General features: G+C 47.5%; 1 protein-coding gene across 1 annotated transcript in view; it reads left to right on the plus strand.

The window, feature by feature from the left end:
- The first annotated feature begins 227 nt into the window (after positions 1 to 227).
- The window catches only part of LOC140409218 (uncharacterized), a 116,313-nt gene continuing 92,689 nt past the window's right edge, over positions 228 to 23,851 (plus strand). Inside the window, exon 1 of the mRNA XM_072497495.1 lies at positions 228 to 365. Within this exon, the coding sequence (XP_072353596.1) occupies positions 311 to 365 (55 nt within the window). The 5' untranslated portion in view covers positions 228 to 310. The remainder of the gene's footprint in view (positions 366 to 23,851) is intronic.

The following is a 23,851-nucleotide window of genomic DNA, read 5'->3' on the forward strand; positions in this document are numbered from 1 at the left end:
GGACAATCAAAGTGACTTTTTTTGCACTTAAACGTTTTATGATCGTTTAAAGCGTGCAGAGTTTTGATCTAACAGGCCTTATTCGCAAGATATAAACCCCACCTCCTCAGGGCGTGCGATGAAAATAATGGTTGTCCCGGCTAGGACTTGTCACATGATGGGAATCATATGATAGACCTGAGAGCGCCGCTAGCTCCTCGGCTGTTCTGTGGGCATCATCGAGGAACAGGCAAAATACAGCCGCGGCCAAGCAAGCAGGAGATAGACAGACTGGGAGAGAGAGAGAGAGACAGACAGACACACGATCACCATGAAACACCCCGGGCACAGATACTACTCGCTTCTGGCTCTGCTCTCGTCCGTCGGTGAGGAATACCTGTTACTTTCGGGTTTCATTTACAGGCTGGACGTTTCTTATTTCGCGCATTATTGTAATTATGCTCTCGGGATCAACACAAGAATATTTACAACATTAACAGTCGCATAAAAAGTAACAATGTGTCTCTCTCTTGTTTTCTCTTTTATTCACTATCCAAGCCAATTGCAAATAAGAAAAAAAAAGTGAAGCAACCAATGCTAAACGTCGAAGTTGACAATACTTTCCAGGACTGGAGAGCTGTCCTTTTATTTGTGTTGTTGCAAATGTTGGAGGGACCGCGCTTGTGTGTTGCAGCACTTTCTAGTTCAGAAACCACTATTGTATAGAAGCCTGGCGTTTGGGGAAAAGTCTTTGAACAGAATCTAAACTGGAGGAAGACTCCGAACTGGTCTTTTGTCTACTTGGACTGCCGTGGGGAGAGCGGCGAGAGCAGGGTATTATAACTGGGTCCAGTTACCGGGTATTGCTGGTCAATCAGTTATTGAAGGAAGGGTAGAGACGTCTACTGTGCACTTAATGTTGAATGTAATTTAAACAACGTTTTATTCACCAAGTGATAACAAGATGAGCGTTTTAACCCAGGATACACCCAGACCAGCTGGAATGAAAAGCCCCATTGAGAGTTTCTCACTTGACCTCCTGATCCTTCCACAGTGCAAATGTGTTATTCTGCTGTTCATGTCAAAAGTGCATTGTTGCTGTCGGTGTTTAGATTCCTGCTGTGCACCAGATATGAAAGGTTTGTGAGCTCATTGTCAAACCAGCTTGCAATGTGGTGTAGTGGCAAATTAACAACCTTCTTTTTTTATTTAAACCAGTGTTTTGTTAGATTTCATTGCCAAAAATGTGATGTTGAAGTTAAATTAAGGGATCAAGGAATTAATTGGGTTATGCCAGTTCTGAGGTGCTTGATCAATTTTCTTGGTGGAAGTCTAAATATGGTTTTGAAAACTTTCTTCAATACTGTGTGTAGCATTCATCAGAGGTAGGTTAGGTCTGGAGTGGGGATTCGTACTGAAACTGTTTGTGGGCTGTTTGAATCACAGTGGGAGTTCCACAGAATGCACATGGAAACATGTACACCCTTCATGCCAACTGTTCTATGTACTTTATTGTTTAATCTCCGCACCTTCCCATCCATATCCCTTTATTATTAGAACATAAAATTCCTACAGTGCAGAAGGAGGACATTTGGCCCATCGAGTCTTACCGACCCTCTTTTGGAGTACCCCACCTAGGCCCACTCTCCTGCCCTATCCCAATAACTCCATCTAACCACATCTTTGGACGGTGGGAGGAAGCTGGAGGAAACCCAGCAGTCATGAGCAGAAAGTGCAAACACCACACAGTCACCCAAGGCTGAAATTTAACCTGGGTCCCTGGTGCTGTGGGGCAGCAGAGCTAACCACTGTGTTACCGTGCTGCCCTTAATCCTCATGTATGCATCAAGCCTCCCTTTAAATGTATCCATGCTTTCTGCTTGAGCCACCCCGTGTGGCGGAGAGCTGTCAGTAGCGAACTAGTTCCAGACTTGTGCACAAATGAAAATAGTTTTTCTGTATTCACCATATCGAACCATTTCTTAATTTTTGAAGGCTTCTATCAAGCCTACTCTCAGTCTTGTTGTGCTGTTGAGATAAATGCATCCGATGGGAGTTCCCGATATTAGAAATCAACAGCACAAGGCATTCTAAAACGTCTGAGCCCTAGCCACACAAGGGGCTTTAGATAAAGATTTAGCTTTCAGAAAGAAAATTAGGGAGAGAAGCCACTGTGTCTCTCGGAGTTAAGACAGTAACAACTGAAGGCATGGCTGCCAATGGCAGAGCAAGTTGTTCAGGAGGCCATAATTAGACGAGCACCTATATTTGGGAGGCATGTGGGGGGGATATATAGAGATAGTGAGGGGAGAGACTATGGAATGATTGGAAAACGTGGATGAGAATTTTAAAGTTTATGGCATCACTTAACCAAGTGTGAACTCCAGTTCCGTGTTGCCTTCTAAACCCAAAGACTCCACTACAGTTTACATTTTAAGCAATATCCTGGTGCGTAATGACTGCTCTTTCCTGGCTGCCACAAGATCCCTTGGTATGAATCAAACACTGTAGATGAGCCTGATGGCTTCCTTAATTGCACAACTGCCAAATGTTCTGCTTATTTGCAGCCCTGCCACTTGAGGCGTGAACAACAACACAGCTGTGGCAGCGGAAATCCGGAAGCCTTCTGGTGCGAATTGTTTTTAAGGAATAAAATTGAAAATTCTTGAGAGTTTTAATTCAATAGAAATATAATCGATTAAATGTTGGCCATGGTTCAGTGTAGAACTCTATCCCTCTTGAATCAGCAAGTTTGATCTTAACTCCAAGGATTTTAGCACAAACTACGCGGTTCTCCGGCCTCGTTGCGCTAAGATGAGGCCGGTGAATAGCGGGAGAGGCGAAAACGAGAACCGCGCAGGGTGGCAAACCTTTTGCGATGTAACCGGCCCTCTCCCGTAGGCGAAATCGGGATCCCGCCATAGTGTGGCCAGAAACCAATTATCACCACTTGAGCCCTATTTTCATACAATTAATGGGGGCCATCCCCACATCCAAAGGCCTCCCCAACAAGTGGTCACATTCGCGTTGGGAGTGGGATGTCAGTGGGGGCTGGGGGGGGGGGGGGGGGGGCAGATGTGCACGTGAGTCTGCCATAGACCATGTGTTCCCATTCTGGGGGCAACCTGTCTGCTCCTCCGACCACCCATACCTCCGGCTGACCACGGAAGCCTCTGGCCTTGCGGCTGAATGCTGTTACTAATAGGGAATTGGCAATCATAGTTAAGTGAGCACTTCACACATCCCAAGCGGATCCCTGTGGTTGGGTGGGCCATGTAGCATGGGGGGCTCATTGCCTAGCGTCCCAATCACACCTTGATGTATGGACTCTGTAAGCAGGAGGCAGCACCACACACACAGCGGCCAACCTTCAATCATCCAGGGGATCTGGGTGGGTGTGCGTGGCAGGGTGTGTCGGGTGGGGGTGGCGTGCAGGTCTGGAGGGATGGGGCATGGGATTGTTAGTTTAGTGATCAGCCTGCATTGCGGAGCAAAGAGCCAGAGGCATACTGGTTGTGGTGAGGGTACTTTAATGCTCCTCATTTAAGTGTATTCCACTGCTGCACATTCCACTCCTAACTCCCCCATCTACCCTCAACCTCTCTCAGTACCCTCAGTGATCCTCGATGTGCTTGGCCTTCCTTCCTCTACTGTTCTGTTGAGGTGTATCCCCAGGATGCACATCAGAGGTGGAGGCAGCCAGCTGCTTACCACGCACGTCTTGTAGCCTTTGATGCCCCTGGTGGGGATCCTCTGGGGGCTCTGGTGCTGGAGGGCTCCGGCACACTTGCTGGCACATGCACACCCATGCCGCCCTGTTCTGGATGCTGGCTGCGAAACGAGTCCTCATCCGAGTGGTGGAACTGTGGGAAGCTGGTGGCCACCATCGCCAGTCCATAGGATGGGACTATGCCCCCCTAGTTCTAGAGTCTCCAACCAGTGGTTGATCTTTCTCTACCTTGTCTTTTCCTGTTAATATCTTTTGAAGACTTCGGTCAGGTCATCCCTTAATTGTCTAAATTCTGGAGAAAACAGGCCTAATTTATGTAATCTCTCCTTGTAACATCAGCCTTGAAGTCCAGGTATCAACTTCTTCCAAGGCCAAAATATCCTTCCTAAGGTGTGGTGCCCAGATCTGCTCTCAATATTCCAAGTCAGGTCTAACTAGGGTTTTGTAAAGCTGCAGCATAACTTCTGTGTCCTTCTTATCCAGGATAACTTTAACATGACCTACAAGACATAAACCAAGAGTATGGTTAATAGTCCAGTTTACCCATTCTCCACAAATTCTGTTCCGAATTCGAGTTGGGTTGCTGCACTGAGTAGGTGATGACAGAAGCTGCCCAAAGATGGTCCGAATCTTTTGTTACAGATTCACTGTCCGGTCCCGCAGTAAATGCGTGAGACTTGACTGCAGTTTTAACTGGTGGCCTGAGTGTGGAGACGGCTTCCTGCCAGGTAAAGACAGCATGGAAAAAGTAGCTGGGCCCCAGAATAGGCCGCAAGAGGCAACTGTGTGAAAGGTTTCGGGTGCAGGGCCAGGAGGAGCAGCAGTGAGCGTCTGGGATCTCAACTAAGGAAAGCTCAAACCTGCTCCGACTTGCCCAACTCCCATGGTCTCATTTCAATCCCACCTAGAAGAGCCTTCATAAAGTAGAGGGAAACCAGACAGCTGGAAAGCTGTGCAGTAATGCCGGCTAGGTGGTGGGATTGGATTTGAATGCTGTCCGGCTTGGTAGGGGGTGGTCTTATGTTCAGGGAAGTCATGATGTGGAGACGCCGGCGTTGGACTGGGGTGAGCACAGTAAGAAGTCTTACAACACCAGTTTAAAGTCCAAAAGGTTTGTTTCGATGTCACTAGCTTTCGGAGCGCTGCTCCTTCCTCAGGTGGAGGCTTCACTATTATAAGTTTAAATCACCCAAATGATCCAGAGATGGTCTTTTATGGCAGAGATCCAGCTCACTGCAAAACACACACACACACACACAGCTCTTTTCCTTCAAACTGCAAAATGGCTGACCTGACCTCCGCTCCACCCACTCTCTGACATCACTGTTTTCTTAAAGGTACATTGCTTAAACATCCATGTCTTAAAAGGTACTCTCACATGACACTTCTCTTTGCCACCCCACCTGCCAGGGGATACATCATTCCTGCATCTACTGTGTTGAGCCCTGTAAGAATTTTGTATGCTTAAATGAGGTGGCCCCTCATTCTTCTAAACTCTAGAGACTACAGGCCCTGTCTCCTGTACAAGACGTGCTGTTGGGTAATTTGGACATTCCGAATTCTTCCTCCGTGTACCCGAACAGGCGCCGGAATGTGGTGGCTCGGGGCTTTTCACAGTAACTTCATTGTAGTGTTAATGGAAGCCTACTTGTGACGATAAGGAATTCAGTACTAAAATATCCTGAGCCAGCAACGATTTATGTATCCTGGCCCGACAGCATCTGTGGAGAGAGAATGGAGCTAACGTTTCGAGTTCTGGGCAAACTTTTAGAATCCATAATTTGAAATCAAATTCGTAAGCTATCTGAAATGCACGGGATAATTGGGATAGCCTGCACAAGATTTGTTAAGGGTATTTGGGAAATGATTACAAGGATAACCAATTCAGTAGATCTACGGCCCCAACAGTCAGGAGTTTGCGGTTTCAATGTATTTGGCCGTATCCTGATGTGTTCTGAACTGGGGCCCTCAACAATACAACAGCATAAGCGTTCTGAACATTCTGTGCATGGAGCACATGCCTATTCTGGAAGATGAACTGATTCTTTTAGGGGAATTCTGGAGGCAGAGAAGAATAGCAGTATTTGTTGATAAACTGAGCAAATGTGGAGCATAAACACCAGCCAAATGGTCTATTTCTGTGCTGTTAAATTTTTGAGTCCTGAGATAAGGACACTAACATCAAGGAAAACTGTTATTTTTCATGTTAAACGTGGATGGTTTTTGCCGAATTCTGATGTAATTTTTAAATTACCTTGGATCCTCATTATTTACTTTGTAAAAAAAAAAAATTTTAATTGGAATTTTGCAGTTTATGCATAGTTTACAAAATGCGATTATCGTGTTTTTACATATGTATAGTTTCCCAACCCCTTGATTTAGGTGTTCTCTTGGTGTTTTAGTCTATTTTGCCTTATTTGCTTGTGCCAGCCCAGGCAGGGCTCTAGGCCCTGTAATTGGCTCTGTTAGCCTGGTGTGAACATTTCCACCCTGGGGTGGAGGTCGGTCGGTTGGGACCCGTTCCCCGTACCTGGCCAGCCCCCATTTTGACCTGGGGCCCTTCGTCCCTGCTGCAGGGCCCTGTCTTTGGCCCCTTGTTATTAATTCCGCTGTGACTGTCTCTTCCCCGTTACCTCCCTCTCCCTGTTCTTAGGTGGCCTCTGTGTACTCTTTTCCCCCCTCCCCTCGCTCTGTTGGCTTCAAACGGGTCCTGGAGCAAGTTACTAAATGGCTTCCACATCTTGTGGAAACCCTCCTCTGACCCTTGGACGGTGAATTTAAAAAAATAAAATAAATTTAGAGTATCCAATTCATTTTTTCCAATTAAGGGGCAATTTAGCATGGCCAATCCACCTACCCTGCACATCTTTTGGTTGTGGGGCCGAAACCCACGCAAACACGGGGAGAATGTGCAAAGTCCACATGGACAGTGACCCAGAGCCGGGATCGAACCTGGGACCTCGGCTCTGTGAGGCAGCAGGGCTAATCCACTGCGCCACCGTGCTGCCCTTTGGATGGCGAATTTGATTTTCTCCAGGTGGATAAATTCCCACAGGTCTGCAACCTTGGATGGTCCTGCTGATCGCCAGCCCGAACAGGACTCTTCGGCAGGTGATTAGGGAAGCAAGGGCATTGGTTCGCTTCCCTATAAATGTGATGTGGAGATGCCGGCGTTGGACTGGGGTGAGCACAGTAAGAAGTCTTACAACACCAGGTTAAAGTCCAACAGGTTTGTTTCAAACACTAGCTTTCGGAGCACTGCTCCTTGCTCAGGTGAATGAAGAGGTCTTCATTCACCTGAGGAAGGAGCTGTGCTCCGAAAGCTAGTGTTTGAAACAATCTATAAATCTGTTGGACTTTAACCTGGTGTTGTAAGACTTCACTGTGCTCCCTATAAATAGTTCTGGCTGGTCTGATACCTCCTTTTGTTTTAATATCCACCCATCTAATCTATTTGAAATGTTGACCAATTTGTTGTACCTGGTTGGGGATCACCAGTGCTGTAACACACATGTGTTCCCTTCCCATGATGTTGCAGGATTCTGTGTTTTGGGTAAAATTAAAGTTTTTCTATATTCACTTATGGGGCATGGCCTTCGCTGGCTTGGTCAGCATTTATTGCCCATCTCTGATTGCCCTTGAATGTCTTGCTATGCCATTTCGAATCAGCCACAGGGGTGGTTCTTCCACTTCTGTGATGAATGTAGGTATTCAGATATGAGCCGATATATTGTATTATGTGTATTTGGTGTAGTTAGGGTTTAAAAACCTGGGTTACTATGTGTGTGACTACTGCAGTCACGCTTTTAAAATCCTGGTTTGAAAGGCAGCTCGGCCTTTTGGAGCCAGAGGTGCAATGAAAGCACCGTAAACTTTTGGGTTAATGGACTTTTATTTAGATTAAGAGGGTTCCCTGTGGAGTAGTTAATTGGATATATTGTGTACAGTTTAGTAAGATGATTTAGTTAATGGGAGGAGCTAGAGGTTCGGAATTCATCTGTGGGTGGAAGGCAAGCTGAGAAGCAGTTTCTGAAGAAATACAGCCACAGATTCTGCATTATTGTGACAGGATGTCGGGTCTCTTTCTTTAAAGCAATCTCAAAAGATCTCTTAAAGTGAAGCATTTGAGACATCTCTACAGCAAGTATTCCTGAGTGCTTGGAATCTGAAATGGTTTTGTTGTTGGTGGAAAGAAAGCTGGCAGTTAGGATTATCGTGTCACTATTTACAGGGGCTGTTTAGCACAGGGCTAAATCGCTGGCTTTGAAAGCAGACCAAGGCAAGCCAGCAGCACGGTTCAATTCCTGTAACAGCCACCCCGAACAGGCGCCGGAATGTGGCGACTAGGGGCTTTTCACAGTAACTTCATTGAAGCCTACTCGTGACAATAAGCAATTTTCATTTCATTCATTTATTAGCGTTGTTTCAGGGGCAATTGTAAGCTATTTTCTTGTGTAATGTTAAAGATATTTTAATACTGTTGTTTTATTTAAAAAAAACATTTTTATTGAGGCATTTATATATTTGCACACCAATCAATCACAGAACAAACCAACTGGGCTGCAAATAACCAAATCAACTAAATACCTAACACTCCACCACCCCGCCCCCAGCTCCCCTACCTCCCCTTCTTATCCCCCCCTCCTCCCACTCCTCTGCTGACATCTTAACTGTTCTCAAAGAAGTCGATGAACGGCTGCCATCTCCAGGCAAACCCCTCCACAGACCCCCTCAAGGCGAACTTTACCTATTCCAGCCTAAGAAACTCAGCCAGGTCACTCTCCCACACCCCCGGTTTCGGGGTCCCCGAGTCCCTCCATTCTAATATTATTCGTCTCCGGGCTACCAGGGAGGCAAAGGCCAGGACATCGGCCTTTCTCGTCCCCTGGGCTCCCGGGTCTTCTGACACTCCAAAGATCAACATTTCTGGCCTCGGGACCACCTTCGCCTTCAGGACCTCCGACATAACATCGGCCAAGCCCAAAACACATGGACATGATTCTCAGGCCCACCCGCACAACGCCCACACCTATCCTCTACCCCTTCAAAAAAACTTGCTCATCCTGACCACCGTCATGTGCGCCCTGTGAACCACCTTAAACTGGATAAGGCTGAGCTTAGTGCACAACGAGGATGCATTCACTCTCCTCAGCGCCTCCTCCCGCAGCCCAGCCTCCAACTCCCTACCGAATACTTGCTCAACTCCTTGTAAATTTCTGATTAATACTGTGTTATTAATAAAGTTTGCTTAATATACCATATCCCTATTTCTTCATGCAATCGTTCCTGGAGCTTGAAATTTCTGTCCAGTATTCTAGCCACTGATGGGGTCTGATCTGGAATCCATAATACTTCAGATGGACATAAATCGGCCGCTCTCCTAGGGTCTCTTCATCAACCTTGCCTGAAACACAATATCTGGTCATTGGAGCTTGTTTGGTCCTAATGATTGTTACTGTTTTACAATAGTGATTACACCTCAAAATATTTAATTTGCTGTGGCATGTTTTGATATTGTGCAAGCCACAGTTCAAAGGCAAGCATTTTCATTTCCTTATTTTTTTTCTTCTCTTCCTCTTTTTTTTTTTTCTTTGGTATTTTTTTTCCTTTGGAAATATTTTTATTGAAAACTTTTTCATTAGAACAAAATAATATAACAATATAGTACAAAACAGTTCATTTTTAAAATTTGTTTATGGGATGTGGGCGTCGCTGTCTGGGCCAGCAATTATTGCCCATCCCTGTCGGTATTTAAGAGTCAACCACATTTGCTGTGGGTCTGGAGTTGCATGTAGGCCAGACCAGGTAAGGATGAGAGATTTCCTCCCCTAAAGGACATTAGTGAACCAGATGAGTTTTTATGACTATCAACAATGGTTTCATGGTCATCATGTGGCAGCAGGGTGGCACACTGGTTGGCACTGCAGCCTCACAGCCCCAGGGTCCAGGGTTGAATTCCAGCCTTGGGTGACTGTGGATTTTGAACTTTCCCCCAGTGTCTGTGTGGGTTTCCTCCCACAGTCCAAAGATGTGCACGTTGGGAGGATTGGCCATGCTGAGTAGGGTGCTTTTTCCAAGGGCCGGTGCAGACTCGATGGGCCGAATGGCCTCCTCTGTAAATTCGAAGATCTTTTTTATAATCTTTTATTAGCCTGTTAATTCGGATTTTTAAATATTTTTTTATTTATTTAAAATTTAAAAAAAATTAATAATTGAATTCAGGTTTCATCATCGCCATGGCGGGTTTCAAACCCAGGTCCACAGATAATGACTGAGTCTCTGGATTACTAGTCCAACGATAATCCCATTAGGCCACTGCCTCCCAAGTTATGATGCAAAAGAAAAAATCAACAATCAAGAACACAGCCAATCCAATCCTAACTCCCCCACCACTGTTCTCACATTTAAATTTAAAAAAAAAACCTTAACAGCTGTGTGGTAGTATGCATTAGGGGTCATGTGGGACTGTGAAGCCGTGATGTCATTGGCTGACAGATCCCGGGTCCTGGTTGGACGTTGACCTCTAGCTCCGCCCTGAAGGCGGAGTATAAGTACCAGGAGTCCTCCCCCGCAGGCAGTCTACTACTGAACTGCGGGGGAACAGTCACGCTTAATAAAGCCTCATCGACTTCACTCTATTCGTCTCTCGGAGTCTTTGTGCGCTACAATTTATTAAGCGTGACTAAAGGACTATGGAGCTCAGGATCATCCCGGAATGCCTGAGGATCAGCCCCCACGCAGTGAACGCAGCAGCAGCTTTCAGGCACTGGCAGACTTGTTTCGAGGCCTACCTCAGAACGGCCACCGGCCGGGTCACAGAAGACCAAAAACTACAGGTCCTGCACTCTAGGTTAAGCACGGAGATTTTCTCCCTCATCGAAGACGCAGAGGATTTCCAGACGGCGTTCGCAGCACTAAAAAGTCTCTATGTTCGCCCAGTAAACCAGATCTACGCTCGCTATCAACTCGCAACGAGACGGCAAAGTCCCGGAGAATCGATAGATGAATTCTACGCCGCGCTACTAATTTTGGGACGGGCCTGCAGCTGCCCGCCGGTGAACGCAAATGAACACACGGACATGTTAATGCGCGATGCTTTTGTGGCAGGTATGAACTCTTCCCAAATCCGCCAAAGACTTCTAGAAAAAGAGTCGCTAGGACTCTCAGAGGCACGGGCCTTGTAGCCTCCCTAGACGTGGCCGCGCGAAAAACCCGCGCCTACGGCCCCGACCGCGCGGCAGCCCATTGGGCTTCATACGCACCCGTCACGACAAACCCCCCCCCCCCCACCCCCCCGGACACCCCACAGGCTTGCGCAGTTCAAACGCCAAGTAGCACATGGGGAGCCCGCTGCTATTTCTGCGGCCAGGCGAAACACCCCCGGCAGCGCTGCCCAGCCCGCGCAGCGATCTGCAAGAGCTGCGGGAAAAAGGGCCATTTCGCAGCTGTGTGCCGGTCCCGCGAGGTCGCTGCTGTCCCGGGAGAACAGGGAGCCCTGCACGCCGTTTACGCTCCCCAACCCCCCCCCAGCGCCCCATGTATGACCCGCCAGCGCTACCACTCTGGGTCCCGACCACCGCTCTCCCCGGAGAACAGAGAGCCCTGCACGCCGTTTACGCTCCCCAACGCCCCCCCCCCCCCCCCCCCCCCCCCCCGCGCCCCATGTATGACCCGCCGGCGCTACCACTTTGGGTCCCGGCCACCGCTGTCCCCAGAGAAGAGGGAGCCCTGCGCGTTCCTAACGCTCCCCAACCCCCCCAGCGCCCCATGTGCGACCCGCTGGCGCCGCCATTTTGGGTCCCGGCCACCACGAGGGGAGGAAGGGCGCCGCTATCTTGGACCACCCCAGACCTGTGCGACGCATGGGGGTGGCCATTTTGTCCACCCCCGCCGCCATCTTGTGACCCCCCAGCCACGTGCGATGCATGGGGGCAGCCATCTTGTTCACCCCCGACGCCATCTTGGACGGCAACAACGGACCCCAGTGTCGACGGCTCCACGGGGTTCGAAGAAGACGCTCAACCATTACAACCACGTCTGGCTTCAATGACGCTCGACCAAGCACGGCCCCGGACGCTCCAGACGACGACGACAACGGTGCTGATAAACGGGCACGAGACACCATGCCTGGTCGACTCCGGGAGCACGGAGAGCTTTATCCACCCCGACACGGAAGTCCTCCTCTGGAATGTCGCTGCCGACCTGGCTGGCGGCCCCAGGACCCATCTTGCTCCGAAAACATGTGCGGGCGCACAAGTCGGACCCGTTGGTCGAAAGGGTTCACCTCCTTCACGCGAACCCGCAGTACGCTTACGTGGAGTACCCCGACGGCCGACAGGACACGGTCTCCCTGCGAGATCTGGCGCCCGCCGGCAAAACGCATACCCCCCCCGACACCAATCACCCCCTTCCTGCCACCGCCGCACCCTGCGACCGCCCCCTTCCCAGGAGGATCAGTCCTCCTCCCAGGCCCGACCAGAAGTGAAGCCCAAGCTGAAACCGTAAGGCTCCCGGAGACGACAACACCGGAACAAGCACCACCACCGGGGCCGAGGCGATCGACACGGACGACCAGACCGCCCGATCGACTCGTGGCGTCGATCTAACACTACAATATGTGGACTTTTAACGAGAACATTTTGTCTTTTTTTTTTCCTGACGATTACTGTAAATAGTTCGAAAAAAAACAAAACCTTGTACATACTGTAATAACATGCGAAAGTTTTCCTCCCAGGACCAGCCTTGTAAACCCTTACCACCATGCGAAGCACCACCCCGCCGGGTTCATTTTTAACAAGGGGTGAATGTGGTAGTATGCATTATGGGTCATGTGGGACTGTGAAGCCGTGATGTCATTGGCTGACAGATCCCGGGTCCTGGTTGGACGTTGACCTCTAGCTCCGCCCTGAAGGCGGAGTGTAAGTACCAGGAGTCCTCCCCCGCAGGCAGTCTACTACTGAACTGCAGGGGAACAGTCACGCTTAATAAAGCCTCATCGACTTCACTCTATTCGTCTCTCGGAGTCTTTGTGCGCTACAAGCTGACAGTGACTAACTGCTTGAAAAAGTAATGAATGGCAGCCATCTTGGGTAGAACCCCTCCGCTAACCCCCTAATGGTGTACTTGACCTTCTCCAAATGTAGAAACTCCATGAGGTCACCCAAACAGGTCAAGGCACTGGGTGGATCCCAACCAGGCCAAGGCACTGGGTGGTGTAGGAGACCTCCATCCAAGCAGAACTCTCCTCCGGGCTATTAACGAGGCAAAGGCGGGGACATCCGCCTTCACCCCCGTCTGCAGTGCCGGCGAGTCCGACACAAGTGGACAAGGCTCCAGTTCAACCTGAAGAATCTCTGACGCGGTGTTAGTGAACCAAAAGCTTAACTTAGGACACGATCAGAACATTAGTGTATGATTACACCTCCCAGTCAGGCATTGCCTTCTTCCAGACCCTTTCATCAAGCAGAGTTCTGAAGACCCACGCATCCAGTCATGGAACAGCTTCTTCCCCACAACTACAAGACTCCTCAACGATTCCCCCTCGGACTGATCTGTTCCCTGTAAGAACACGATTCACGACGCCCTATGCTGCCCTTGCTCATGTATTTGCTTTGTTTGGCCCCTTATTCCGCACTGTAACCAGTCCCTTTTTGTCGATGTACCATTGTCAATGTTCTCTGTTGATTATTCTTTTGTCTACTATATACGTTCCCTCGGCCGCAGAAAATTACTTTTCACTGTACTTCGGTACATGTGACAAATCAATCAAATCGATTTAATAATAAGTAGGCTTCAATGAAGTTACTGTGAAATGTCCCTCGTCACCACATTCCGGTGCCTGTTCGGGGAGGCCGGTACAGGACTTGAACCTGCGCTGCTGCCTTGTTCTGCATTACAAGCCAGCTATTTAGCCCATTGTGCTAAACCAGCCTCAGGCGATCAATGAAGCGAAGGCTACAACATCTGCCTCCACACCCGTTTCCAAACCTGGCTGGTCTGACACCCCGAATATGGCCTCCCGGGGGCCCGGGTCCAGTTTCACGTGCACAACTTTAGAAATTACCCTAAAAACCTCCTTCCAGTAATCCTCTAGCTTTGGACAGGACCAAAACATATGAACGTGATTAGCGGGGCCCCCCTCCGCAACGTTCACACACCATCTCCTTCAAAGAATCGGCTCATCCTCGCCCTCGTGAGGTGTGCTCTGTATACCACCTTCAGCTGTATCAGCCCCAACCTCGCGCCGAGGTGGAGGCATTCACTCTCCGGAGCACCTCACACCAGAACCCCTCCTCCATATCCTCTCCCAACTCTTCCTCCCACTTTGCTTTGATCCCTTCCGGTGGTGCCTTCTCCTCTTCCAAAATAGCTCCGTAAACCGCTGACACTACCCCCTTCTCCAGTCCCCCTGTCGTCAGCATCTCCATCAGCAATGTGGAGGCCGGCTCCTCCGGGAAGCTCTGTATCTCCTTTCTGGCAAAATCTCGAACCTGCATGTATCTAAACATTTCCCCCTGCTCCAGCCCATACTTCGCTTCCAGCTCCTCCAATCCTGCAAACTGACCCCTAAGAAACAAATCTTTGTGTCTTAATCCCCTTCTCCTCCCATTTCCGAAAATTTCCATCCCACTTCCCTGACTCAAATCTCTGGTTGCCCCAAATCGGCATTTCCCTTGACCTTGGCCCCAACCCGAAGTGTTGGCGAAACTGCCTCCAAATTCTCAATGAAGCTATTATTATCGGACTCCCTGAGTATTTCCCTGGGGCCATCGGGAGCGGCGCTGTTACGATCAGCAATCTTTTCATTCTTGTTGACTATTTTTAACAAACCATTTTATTGAGGTATTTTTTGGCATTGTAAACAGTTACAGATCATTCTTGTTGACTATTGATGGATGAAGGAAGTCGGCAGCTCTTTTTCCAAACTGAATGTTCTTTCCAATTAACTTGAGAATTTCCTTATAGTCAGGCGTTTCGAGATGCGCATACATTTCTTGTTCCTCTGTGGCTTGAAATGACGAAGGGAGCATACTAATAGCATTCTCAAATGAATTTTTCAGTGTGCTTTTGTCCTTCATTTTTGTCAAAGTATTCAAATGCATTTCCGTAAGCTCGTCATCCTTTTTGCCTCGATCCTGAGCCACATTTGTTACAGTATGCTGAGCCTTTGTCGTCGTGGTCCCAGCGCTGCCAACCTGAGCCTCAACAGTTCTTCTTCCCTGGTACAGGTTTTAAAGGTTATGCTTGAAGGGTTTTAAGGCAATGCCATTGTATGTCTTGGTAAACAGTTTCTGGTACCAATGAAATAGCTGCGCCAGTGTCCGTGTCCATCTCACTGGTTGTCTGTCCAGTGGAGTGACCCAATAATGGTTCCGTGTGCCTGCAATGGCCAGTACGTTCAGCATCAGTCAGTTTATCTGACTGTGATTCTGGTCCCTTCTTGCCCCTTTTTCATGTCGCGTGAATACCCACTATTTGATATTTCATTTAGAATAAAGAAACTTACAGCACAGGAACAGGCCCTTTGGCCCTTCTAAGCCTGTACTGATCATGATTGTCATGTTAGGTACACTGGTATAACACTGGCTGCAACTGGATGCAGCATAGTTCAAAAAGATACTCCAGACCTTGAAGTTTGTTCAATCAGGTTTATTGAACTAATAGCACAGTTAGCACAGTTCTCTGTGAGTTCGACTCTCTGCTAACTTAAGTGTGGTTACTCTGTCTGACTGAACCAGACTAGCTCTTAGCCACGTGGTAGCTCTTAGCCACGTGGTGGGGGTGTGAGATTGTAACAACACCCTTGACTGACTCTCTAGATGTTCATCATTGGAAAGAGGCGGAGTGTGAGTGCCTCGTGTCTTTTACAGTCCGATCCCACCCGAGTGTCCTGCCTGTTTATTGGTCATGTCCTGTTCTCTGTGTCCATTAGCTGCTTGTCTGTATATCATTGTGTGTGTGTCCGCATATCATGACAATGATGTCCTAACTTTAAAAACAAAAACCTTCTGCCCTTATCCCTCTATTTCCTCCCTATTCATCTATCCATCCAGATGCTTCTTAAATGTTGCTAATGTGCCTGCTTCCACCACATCCTCTGGCAGCACGTTCCAGGCACCCACCACTGTGAAAAACTTACCCCGTACATCTCACTCAAACTTTTCCCCTCTCACCTCAAACTTGTGCCCCCTTGTAATTGACACTTCCACCCTTGAAAAAATCCTCTGACTATCCATCCTGTCTGAAGTGTTGGGTACTCTGATACACAGATGAACCAACACGGTTGCGAATGGTACAACGCAGTTTTATTTCAATGAGCTATTAACATATTAAACTCTGGTATTGGTACATGGTGAACCTCTGAGTGGCTGGCAATGAGGTCTGTGCCCTGAGCCCCCTCCTGCTCGAGAGCGCAGGAAGTGTCGTGTCCCCTGCTTTGTACTGTGTATGCTCTTGTCCGTGATTGGCTGTCGTGTTTTGTGTGTTGATTGGTCCGTTGATCTGTCCATTATGTGTGCGTGTATGTATGTGCTGTGATGTTCACCTGAATATCATGACACTGTCTATGCACCTCATTATTTAATAGACCTCCATCAATTCTCCCCTCAGCTTCCATCTTTCCAGTGAAAACCATCCTAGTTATTCAACCTCTCCTCATACCCATTTTGTTCGTGCTTTTAGAATTCTTGGTTGAGACTGTTTCTTTCTCCAGCATGCATATTCAATGTGCCCACTACAAAATCTCTCTCAATTTTGTTCACCTGGACAAATATTTGAATCTTTAGAATACGAGCACGCTCTGTGCTTTCGTCATATGATTCTATAGTGCCAAAAACTCCTGCCGTTTTACTTTGGGGAGGCTTGCGAAAGCCCAAATGTGCCACACAGTTTTTAGTACTACCTCGCTTCTTTTTCCTTTCAATTAAGCTCAGCCTGAGTTTTGCAAGGGGTGTTGCAAAGGTTGGCGGTGCCCAGGTGACACCATGCCCATGCTGGGGATCGGGCCCAGGTGTGCCTTGCGCTAATGAAGTGCGGGGGACTCGATGACTCCGCTTATTGGTGCGTTGGAGTGTTTTGTGTTCCCGAGGCCGTGGTGGGGGGTCTAGTAATCAGGGCACAATTTCTCTTCCTGCACTAGCGAGTTAGTGCAGCAACGGGACTAAGTGGAGCCTTGGCGGGGCATTCCTCGCCGAGGCCCAGAAATGAGGAGGAGTCCCGTTTATAATGGAGTCATTCTCGGCCGTGCCAGCACTGGGAAACACCCGGCTAAATGCGAGACTGTTGAATTTGTGTTAAATTGCGTTTGGTTCCTTTGATGGTTGCTGCTATTATTCTGCACCCCTCTGTTCTCAGCTTTGGTGTAGTGATGTTTTTATTTGAATCCTTTTTGGATGGCTGTAGCGTGGATCGATAATTTTTCTTACTCCACCGGATTTATGCTGTTCTTTTTCAGATGTTTGCTGTGTGGGGATCTTCCCACCTCATCGCCAGTTTTCTTTTCAAAAATAAATTTAGTACCCAATTCATTCCTTTCCAGTTAAGAGGCATTTTAGCGTGGCCAATCCACTAACCCTGTACATCTTTGCCTTGTGGGAGCGAATCCCACGCAGGCACTGGGAGAATATGCAAGCTCCTCATGGACAGTTATCCGGGGTCAGGATCGATCCCGGGTCCGCGGTGCTGTGAGGCAGCAGTGTTCACCCCTGCGCCACCGTGCCGTCCCATCGCCAGTTTTCTTTGTGGTATGCTTAATGGTTAGGCTTGCAGGCCACAAAGGAACACATAAGGAAGAGCTTTATTAGGGAGCTATTTACACGTGGGCTGCTAGAATAGACTGACTGTTAATCTGCCCCAAACTACCGATGACATCATCAGTACACCACATGATTGAACTCTTAAAGTGACCTTGTTCCAACTAGGAACAAACATGAACATGCAGCAATGGAGATGGGATGGAGTGTTGAGGTACAGAAGAAGGGAAAGAGCTTTGGCGAGATGATCGAGCCTTGCTTGACCCCAGTTTGCACTCTCATTGGGGCTGTGCCCGATCCATTGGTAAGGATCAGAGCTTGCATGTCATGAAGGGCAGTGACAAATTTCTGTGGGCAGCCAAATTTGAGGAGGACACTCCACATTCCCTCCTGGTTGTGAAGGCAAAGGCCGCCATAAATAAGAGGTTTCTGCTGCCCTCTACATTTTTCTTTGATATCAGGTAAGACTGTGTGTGTGCTCATTTATACACATTTAATTAGAAATTTCTTCAGAACGGGCCTATTTGGCTCACTATGTCTGCACTGGCTTTCTGAAAGGAAAGTCCGACTGGGCCAAAGGTACCAATAACCACGTTGTATAACATAAATACCGACGGCCATCGTCGTGGCTTTGTGATTTTGAGAAGTGTGTTGCAAAAGCAAACCTCCTCCTCCAACTTCCCTAATGCTGGCTCATGTTTCTAGCTAAATTTCTCGTGACCAACCATTAATGTTAATCAGCAATATTCACCAACTTTGTGTCTTTAGAATAATATAGAATAGAAGTTTACAGTACAGAAGGGGGCCATTCGGCCCATCATGTCAGCATAGGTTGACAAGTAGCCATCCAGCCTAATCTCACTCTTGATCTGTAGTTGGGTTGGTTATTTATTTATTTATTTTAAAATAAATTTAGAGTATCCAATTAAGGGGCAATTTAGCGTGGCCAATCCACCTACCCTGCACATCTTTGGGTTGTGGGGGTTGATGCACCATCAATTGGACACGAGGCGAAGATGCGATCCAAACAAAAGGCTTTAATACACAAGATGTGTGCCCCACAGCAGACGTACAGAAGAATGGTTGCGGGGGTTGACGCACTATTGTAGCCACCTAAATTGGCCAACTCCCGATTCAAAATGGCGAACGGCAAAGGCTGATGGGAAAGTCAGCCAACAAGACAAAAACCAGCAGCTGCAGGTTTGCTGTGTATTTACCTCTGCAAAAACCAGACAACATCGATACCAGCAACCATCAGCATAACAAAGTAACAGCCATCTGCATACTGATGAGCAATCCCCGGGAACAATGAGTAACATTTTTGACACACAAAGCAAAGCCAGACTCCTCGGCGCCAGCAGGAGCCAACACAAAGGAGGTGAACGAGCACCTCCAGACCGCCCATCGATCAGGGAACCGCTCCAGTATTGGAGCAAATCGAACCAAGCGATTGGGACAAAGTCCAATCACTTGGGACCAGGTACAGGGTCCGCCCCGAAAGGCAGGAAGCCCCTGGGGACTATAAGAGTTAAGCCCCAAGTTCAAATCGCTCTCTCTTCACTCTCTTCACCGCTCTCTCCTTCCTGCCCGGGTCACTCGGCAACAACGAACCAACATTGACCGTGACCGGTGCAGTGACTCCAGTGATCATCAAAATCGTAAGTCTTAACTCAACGCTCGCTATGAGATAGGCGCTCCTAGCTATCAATCTGTACCAACTTCGAATCCCGCAGACTCCGAACCCGAACGAAAGGCCATTTGTTCCCCTGACCTGGTGGGCCAGTCCGAAGTTAAGTATAGGCCTGTTAGTTGTAGAAGTAGCTTAGACATAGAATTTGTGCATGAGTTGCGATTAGTGTGTATAATAAATGTGCTTTGATTTGAATCTTACTAATCGGTGTATTGGATTATTGATCATTACTTGGACTTGAACCTCGTGGCGGTATCATAAAGATACCTGGCGACTCGAGAGCAAAGGTAATAAAACAGAGCAATTGAACCAAGGAGAAAATTAGCAACACCATCAATTGGACACGAGGCGAAGATGCGATTCCAAACAAAAGGTTTTAATACACAAGATATGTGCCCGACAGCAGACGTACAGAAGAATGGCCGACTGCCGGGGAACACGGGTTCTTATATCCTGAGGCACATGACTTACCTGGGCCAATGGGCAGCGAGTCCTCTGCACCAATGGCAGCTCACCTCTGAAGGTACTGTAATACCCCCAGTCATACTACCACAGGGATGAAACCCACGCAAACACGGAGAATGTGCAAACTCCACACGGACAGTGACCCAGAGCCGGGATCGAACCTGGGACCTCGGCGCCGTGAGGCAGCAGTGCTACCCACTGCGCCACCGTGCTGCCCCAGCTGGGTTGGTTATGATACTTAGTGTGTATCCAAGTACCGTAATATTGTGAGGGTTTCAGCCTCTATCATAACATAAGGACTAGGAGGAGGCGACGGCAATTCAGTCCCTTGAGTCTGCTCCACCATTCAATGTGATCTTGACTGATTTCATTTCCACCTTCCTCGCTCCCCATAACCCTTCATCCCTCTACTAATTAAAAACCTACCCATCTCATCAAATTGGTTTAATGTTCCAGTGTCCACTGCACTCTGGGATATAGCAGTTCACAGATTCACAAGCCTTTGAGTGAAGTAATTCCTCCTCCTTATTTGTGTTTTAAATCTGCCTCCCCTTAACCTAAAACTATGGCTCCTCACTCCTAGAACGTACCGCCCTATCCGGCAGTAAATTCAAGATTCCCACCATTCTCTGAGTCGCGTTTTCCCCTTGAATCTCCTCTAAACCTCTTTCCCCGAAAACTGGGGAGAATATGAATGTACCTGCCCTTGACAGAGAGCAGTGTGAAAGCCGGAACTGAATTTTGGTTTGTTTTATGTTGGACCTGGCCCCTCTAATTTAATTTAAGTCATGTGTTTTACTTCCTCATCGAGGCAGCAGTACTTCAATTTCTAAGGTTATTTTTAAAAGGTCTCTTTTCTCAGTAAACATAGTCTAATGGATATGTGCAGCAAAAGTAATAACATGCGCTTTGTATAGCAAATGACTTTATTTGTTCTATGCTCCCAACAGGCACCTTGTGACCTGGTTTTTCCCTCCTTGCCTTAAATATTTGTTTCCTTGCTCAATAATCAGAAAAACTGCCACCCATACAAGAGGGGAGGGGGGGGGGTGTTTCTGGGGGTGAATCCTGGAAACATATTGCCTTTTACTGCTTAGTTGATAAACAGACTAACGTTAACTTAACTAATGAGTAACAGTTTCTTAAATATTACTGTTTGCAACCTTTATGGGAAACATCTCGAACATATCTGAGGTATGACCACTATTTGGCTTGATAGTTTTACTCTGGTGATGTATAGAGGTGGTCCTCGGACTTGCGAAGCAACTGATTCCTGAAAACTCCATCGTAAATTGGAGGCGATTTGTTCCAATGGGAAGATGGTAAAAATGGGGATTGGTTCGTGAACCAAAGCCTGATGCCCTATTTACTTATTGTCCATTTCTCCTTTCCGACTTGGTCTCAGGGGTTTATCATTGATATTTTGCTTAATGATCGCTCACTTGAACCTGTTTGGGGATTTTTAAAGGGTGATGAATCTTCCATGAAGGGTGTTCCTCCGTCCCCATATGTATTCCTGCTTCGACCTGGTGAATAGAGACCTGTCCCGGGCCGTTGCCGGAGGTCTGACTAGCTTGGCTTTGGCAGCGTCGAGCACTGCTTCAGACCAGCTTATGGCCAGTGGGCTGCACGGAACCGGTCAGGTGTGGCATTCTAGGATGATTGGCTGGAAAACTGTTTTCACATTGGTCCAGGTTCCTCACCAGCCGCTCACACTTGTTGTTACCGTCTTCGGTGCCGGTGGTGGAGTTGCCTGGCCAAAGGGGGCCGAGTGGTCGCACACAGGGTTTCTGAACTTCCTCGGGACCCGACATGCCAACCCCAACTTGAATTGGACACGCTGTTCTGGAGCAAAAGGCGTGGGACCGCAGGCACTAGAATCCTATGGTAATCAATGGGAAAACCATCAGCGGAGCAAGGCCGCATTTTTACCAACAAGTTGGAGAGAGCTTTCTCCACTTCCCCGGGCTCATTTGGGGTCAGTAACCCAATATTTAGTAAAAATAAAGAAGATGGGCAGTGAAGAACGTCGATGAACTGTTGAATTTATTTAGCAAATTAAGGGGCAATTTAGCGTGGCCAATCCACCGAACTTGCACATCTTTGGGTTGTGGGGGTGAGACCCACGCAGACACTGGGAGACTCAACAAACTCCACACTGGCCGTGACCCAGGGCCGGGATTTGAACATGGGTTCTCGGCGCCGTAGTCCCAGTGCTATCCACTCCGCCACCCTATGGTATCTCATTGTAAACCTTCATTGCCCGTTCTCATGACTCACTTGACTTGAATGCTAATTCCTTCATGTTGATATTTGCCAAGATAATAAATACATTAAAGCTTCGTTGCACTGTGATATTTGGTAAAGCTAGCATGGTGTAACTATATTGAGAATACAGGCTTGTATTGACTATGTTCAAGTTACGACGAACAACACTTGTGATGTTTTATAAGTTAACTTTATATCGTCATGCCAGAAAACAAATTCAGTCACCGTACCGAGGGCCCGGGTTTTCCCCCCCCTCCCTGCTGCGCTGCAACATGGTTTATAATCTTTATTAGTGTCACAAGTAGGCTGACATTAACACTGCAATGAAGTTACTGTGAAAAGCCCCTAGTCGCCACATTCCGGCGCCTGTTCGGGTATACGGAGGGAGAATTCAGAATGTCCAATTCACCTAACAGCACGTCTTTCGGGACTTGTGGGAGGAAACCGGAGCACCCGGAGGAAACCCCACGCAGACATGGGGAGAGCGTGCAGACTCCGCACGACCATGACCGAAGCTCAGAATCGAAACCGGGTCCCTGGCGCTGTGAAGCAACAGTGCTATGGTTTCATGAGCATGAAGCACGATCTCTCGTGTGTTCTCTCTCTCTCTATGTCTCTCTCGTGTGTTATGTTGAAAGGACTGTTTATGTGACTGGCAGGTTGTTATTCACAGTCACAATGGAACTCATCCTATCCATGAGAAGCATTTCCAGCAGGGCCCTTCTTGAACTGTACATGGTTCAACCTTTTTATTGGTAAAGCTGCTGAATCATCTATGTGCTTGTTTTTCCCCCTGCTGCGCATTGTGAAATGTAAATGGGACATATAAACTGCTGTTGAATGCTAACCTGAGTTTAAGTTGGTCACGTGAACAGCATCGTTAAAGTTGTTATGATCCGGAAAGGGAATGTGAACATTTAAAAATACAACCAAACGCCGCCTTTTTAACCAGTTGAACTACACTACAAGATTTTACCACTTCTAAAACACAACTTTATTGTAATAAAGTATTAAATTAACTACGATTTATAACTGCGTATGTTAGGCACTCAGATTTACTCCTTACCTCCCCCAAGAATTCTCCTACAGAAATATCAATTGTAAAGCTATTTAATTCTGGAGGACCACTCATTTGAATGTCGCAGTCCTCTGGAAAATTCTTCTTAGCTCCAGCTTTTCACAGAGATAAAACTTTTGTTTGTCATCTCTTGTGGATACCCTGCTCTGATCACTTTTTGGTTCTTCGAAGATAATTCCGCTGATTGCTTTCTTTTAGAGTAAGACACTGTCTTATTAGGTGGCGTTGTGGTTAGCACTGCTGCCTCACAGCGCCACAGACCCAAGCTCAATTCCCACCTCGCATCACTGTCTGTGTGGCATTTGCGCATTCTCCCCGTGTCTGAGTGGGTTTCCTCCGGGTGCTCCGGTTTCCTTCTACCGCCCAAAGATGTGCAGGTTAGGTGGATTGGCCATGCTAAATTGTCCTTTAGTGTCCAAAGATGTACGGGTTAGATGGGGTTACCAGAAGAGGGTGGGAGTGTGGACCTAGGTAGGGTGCTCTTTCAGAGGGTCAGTGCAGACTCAATGGGCCAAATGGCCTTCTCTGCACTGTAGTAATTCTATGGTTCACCCTGTGTTCCATGCAATCAATTATATCACTCAGTCAATTCTGTCACTAGTTCTTTACTCTATTTAGTTGTCATTTTCTCTGGCTTAGGTTTTTTTTTAAAATATATTTTATTCAAGATTTTTTGGCCAAACATAACAGTACGTAGTGTTTCTTTTAAACAACAATAAAGCAATATAAATAACAGTGGCCAGTTTTAAATAAATAAATAATATATGAACAGAAACAAAAACCAAACTAAATGGCAACTGCCTTGTCAAAAATAAATACTCTCCAAAGATACAATCCAACAGTCCAATATACATTACCTAAAACAAGTGCCTATACATATACAATAACAT

Source organism: Scyliorhinus torazame, chromosome 3, assembly GCF_047496885.1.
Source record: "Scyliorhinus torazame isolate Kashiwa2021f chromosome 3, sScyTor2.1, whole genome shotgun sequence".
Classification (NCBI taxonomy): Eukaryota; Metazoa; Chordata; class Chondrichthyes; order Carcharhiniformes; family Scyliorhinidae; genus Scyliorhinus; species Scyliorhinus torazame.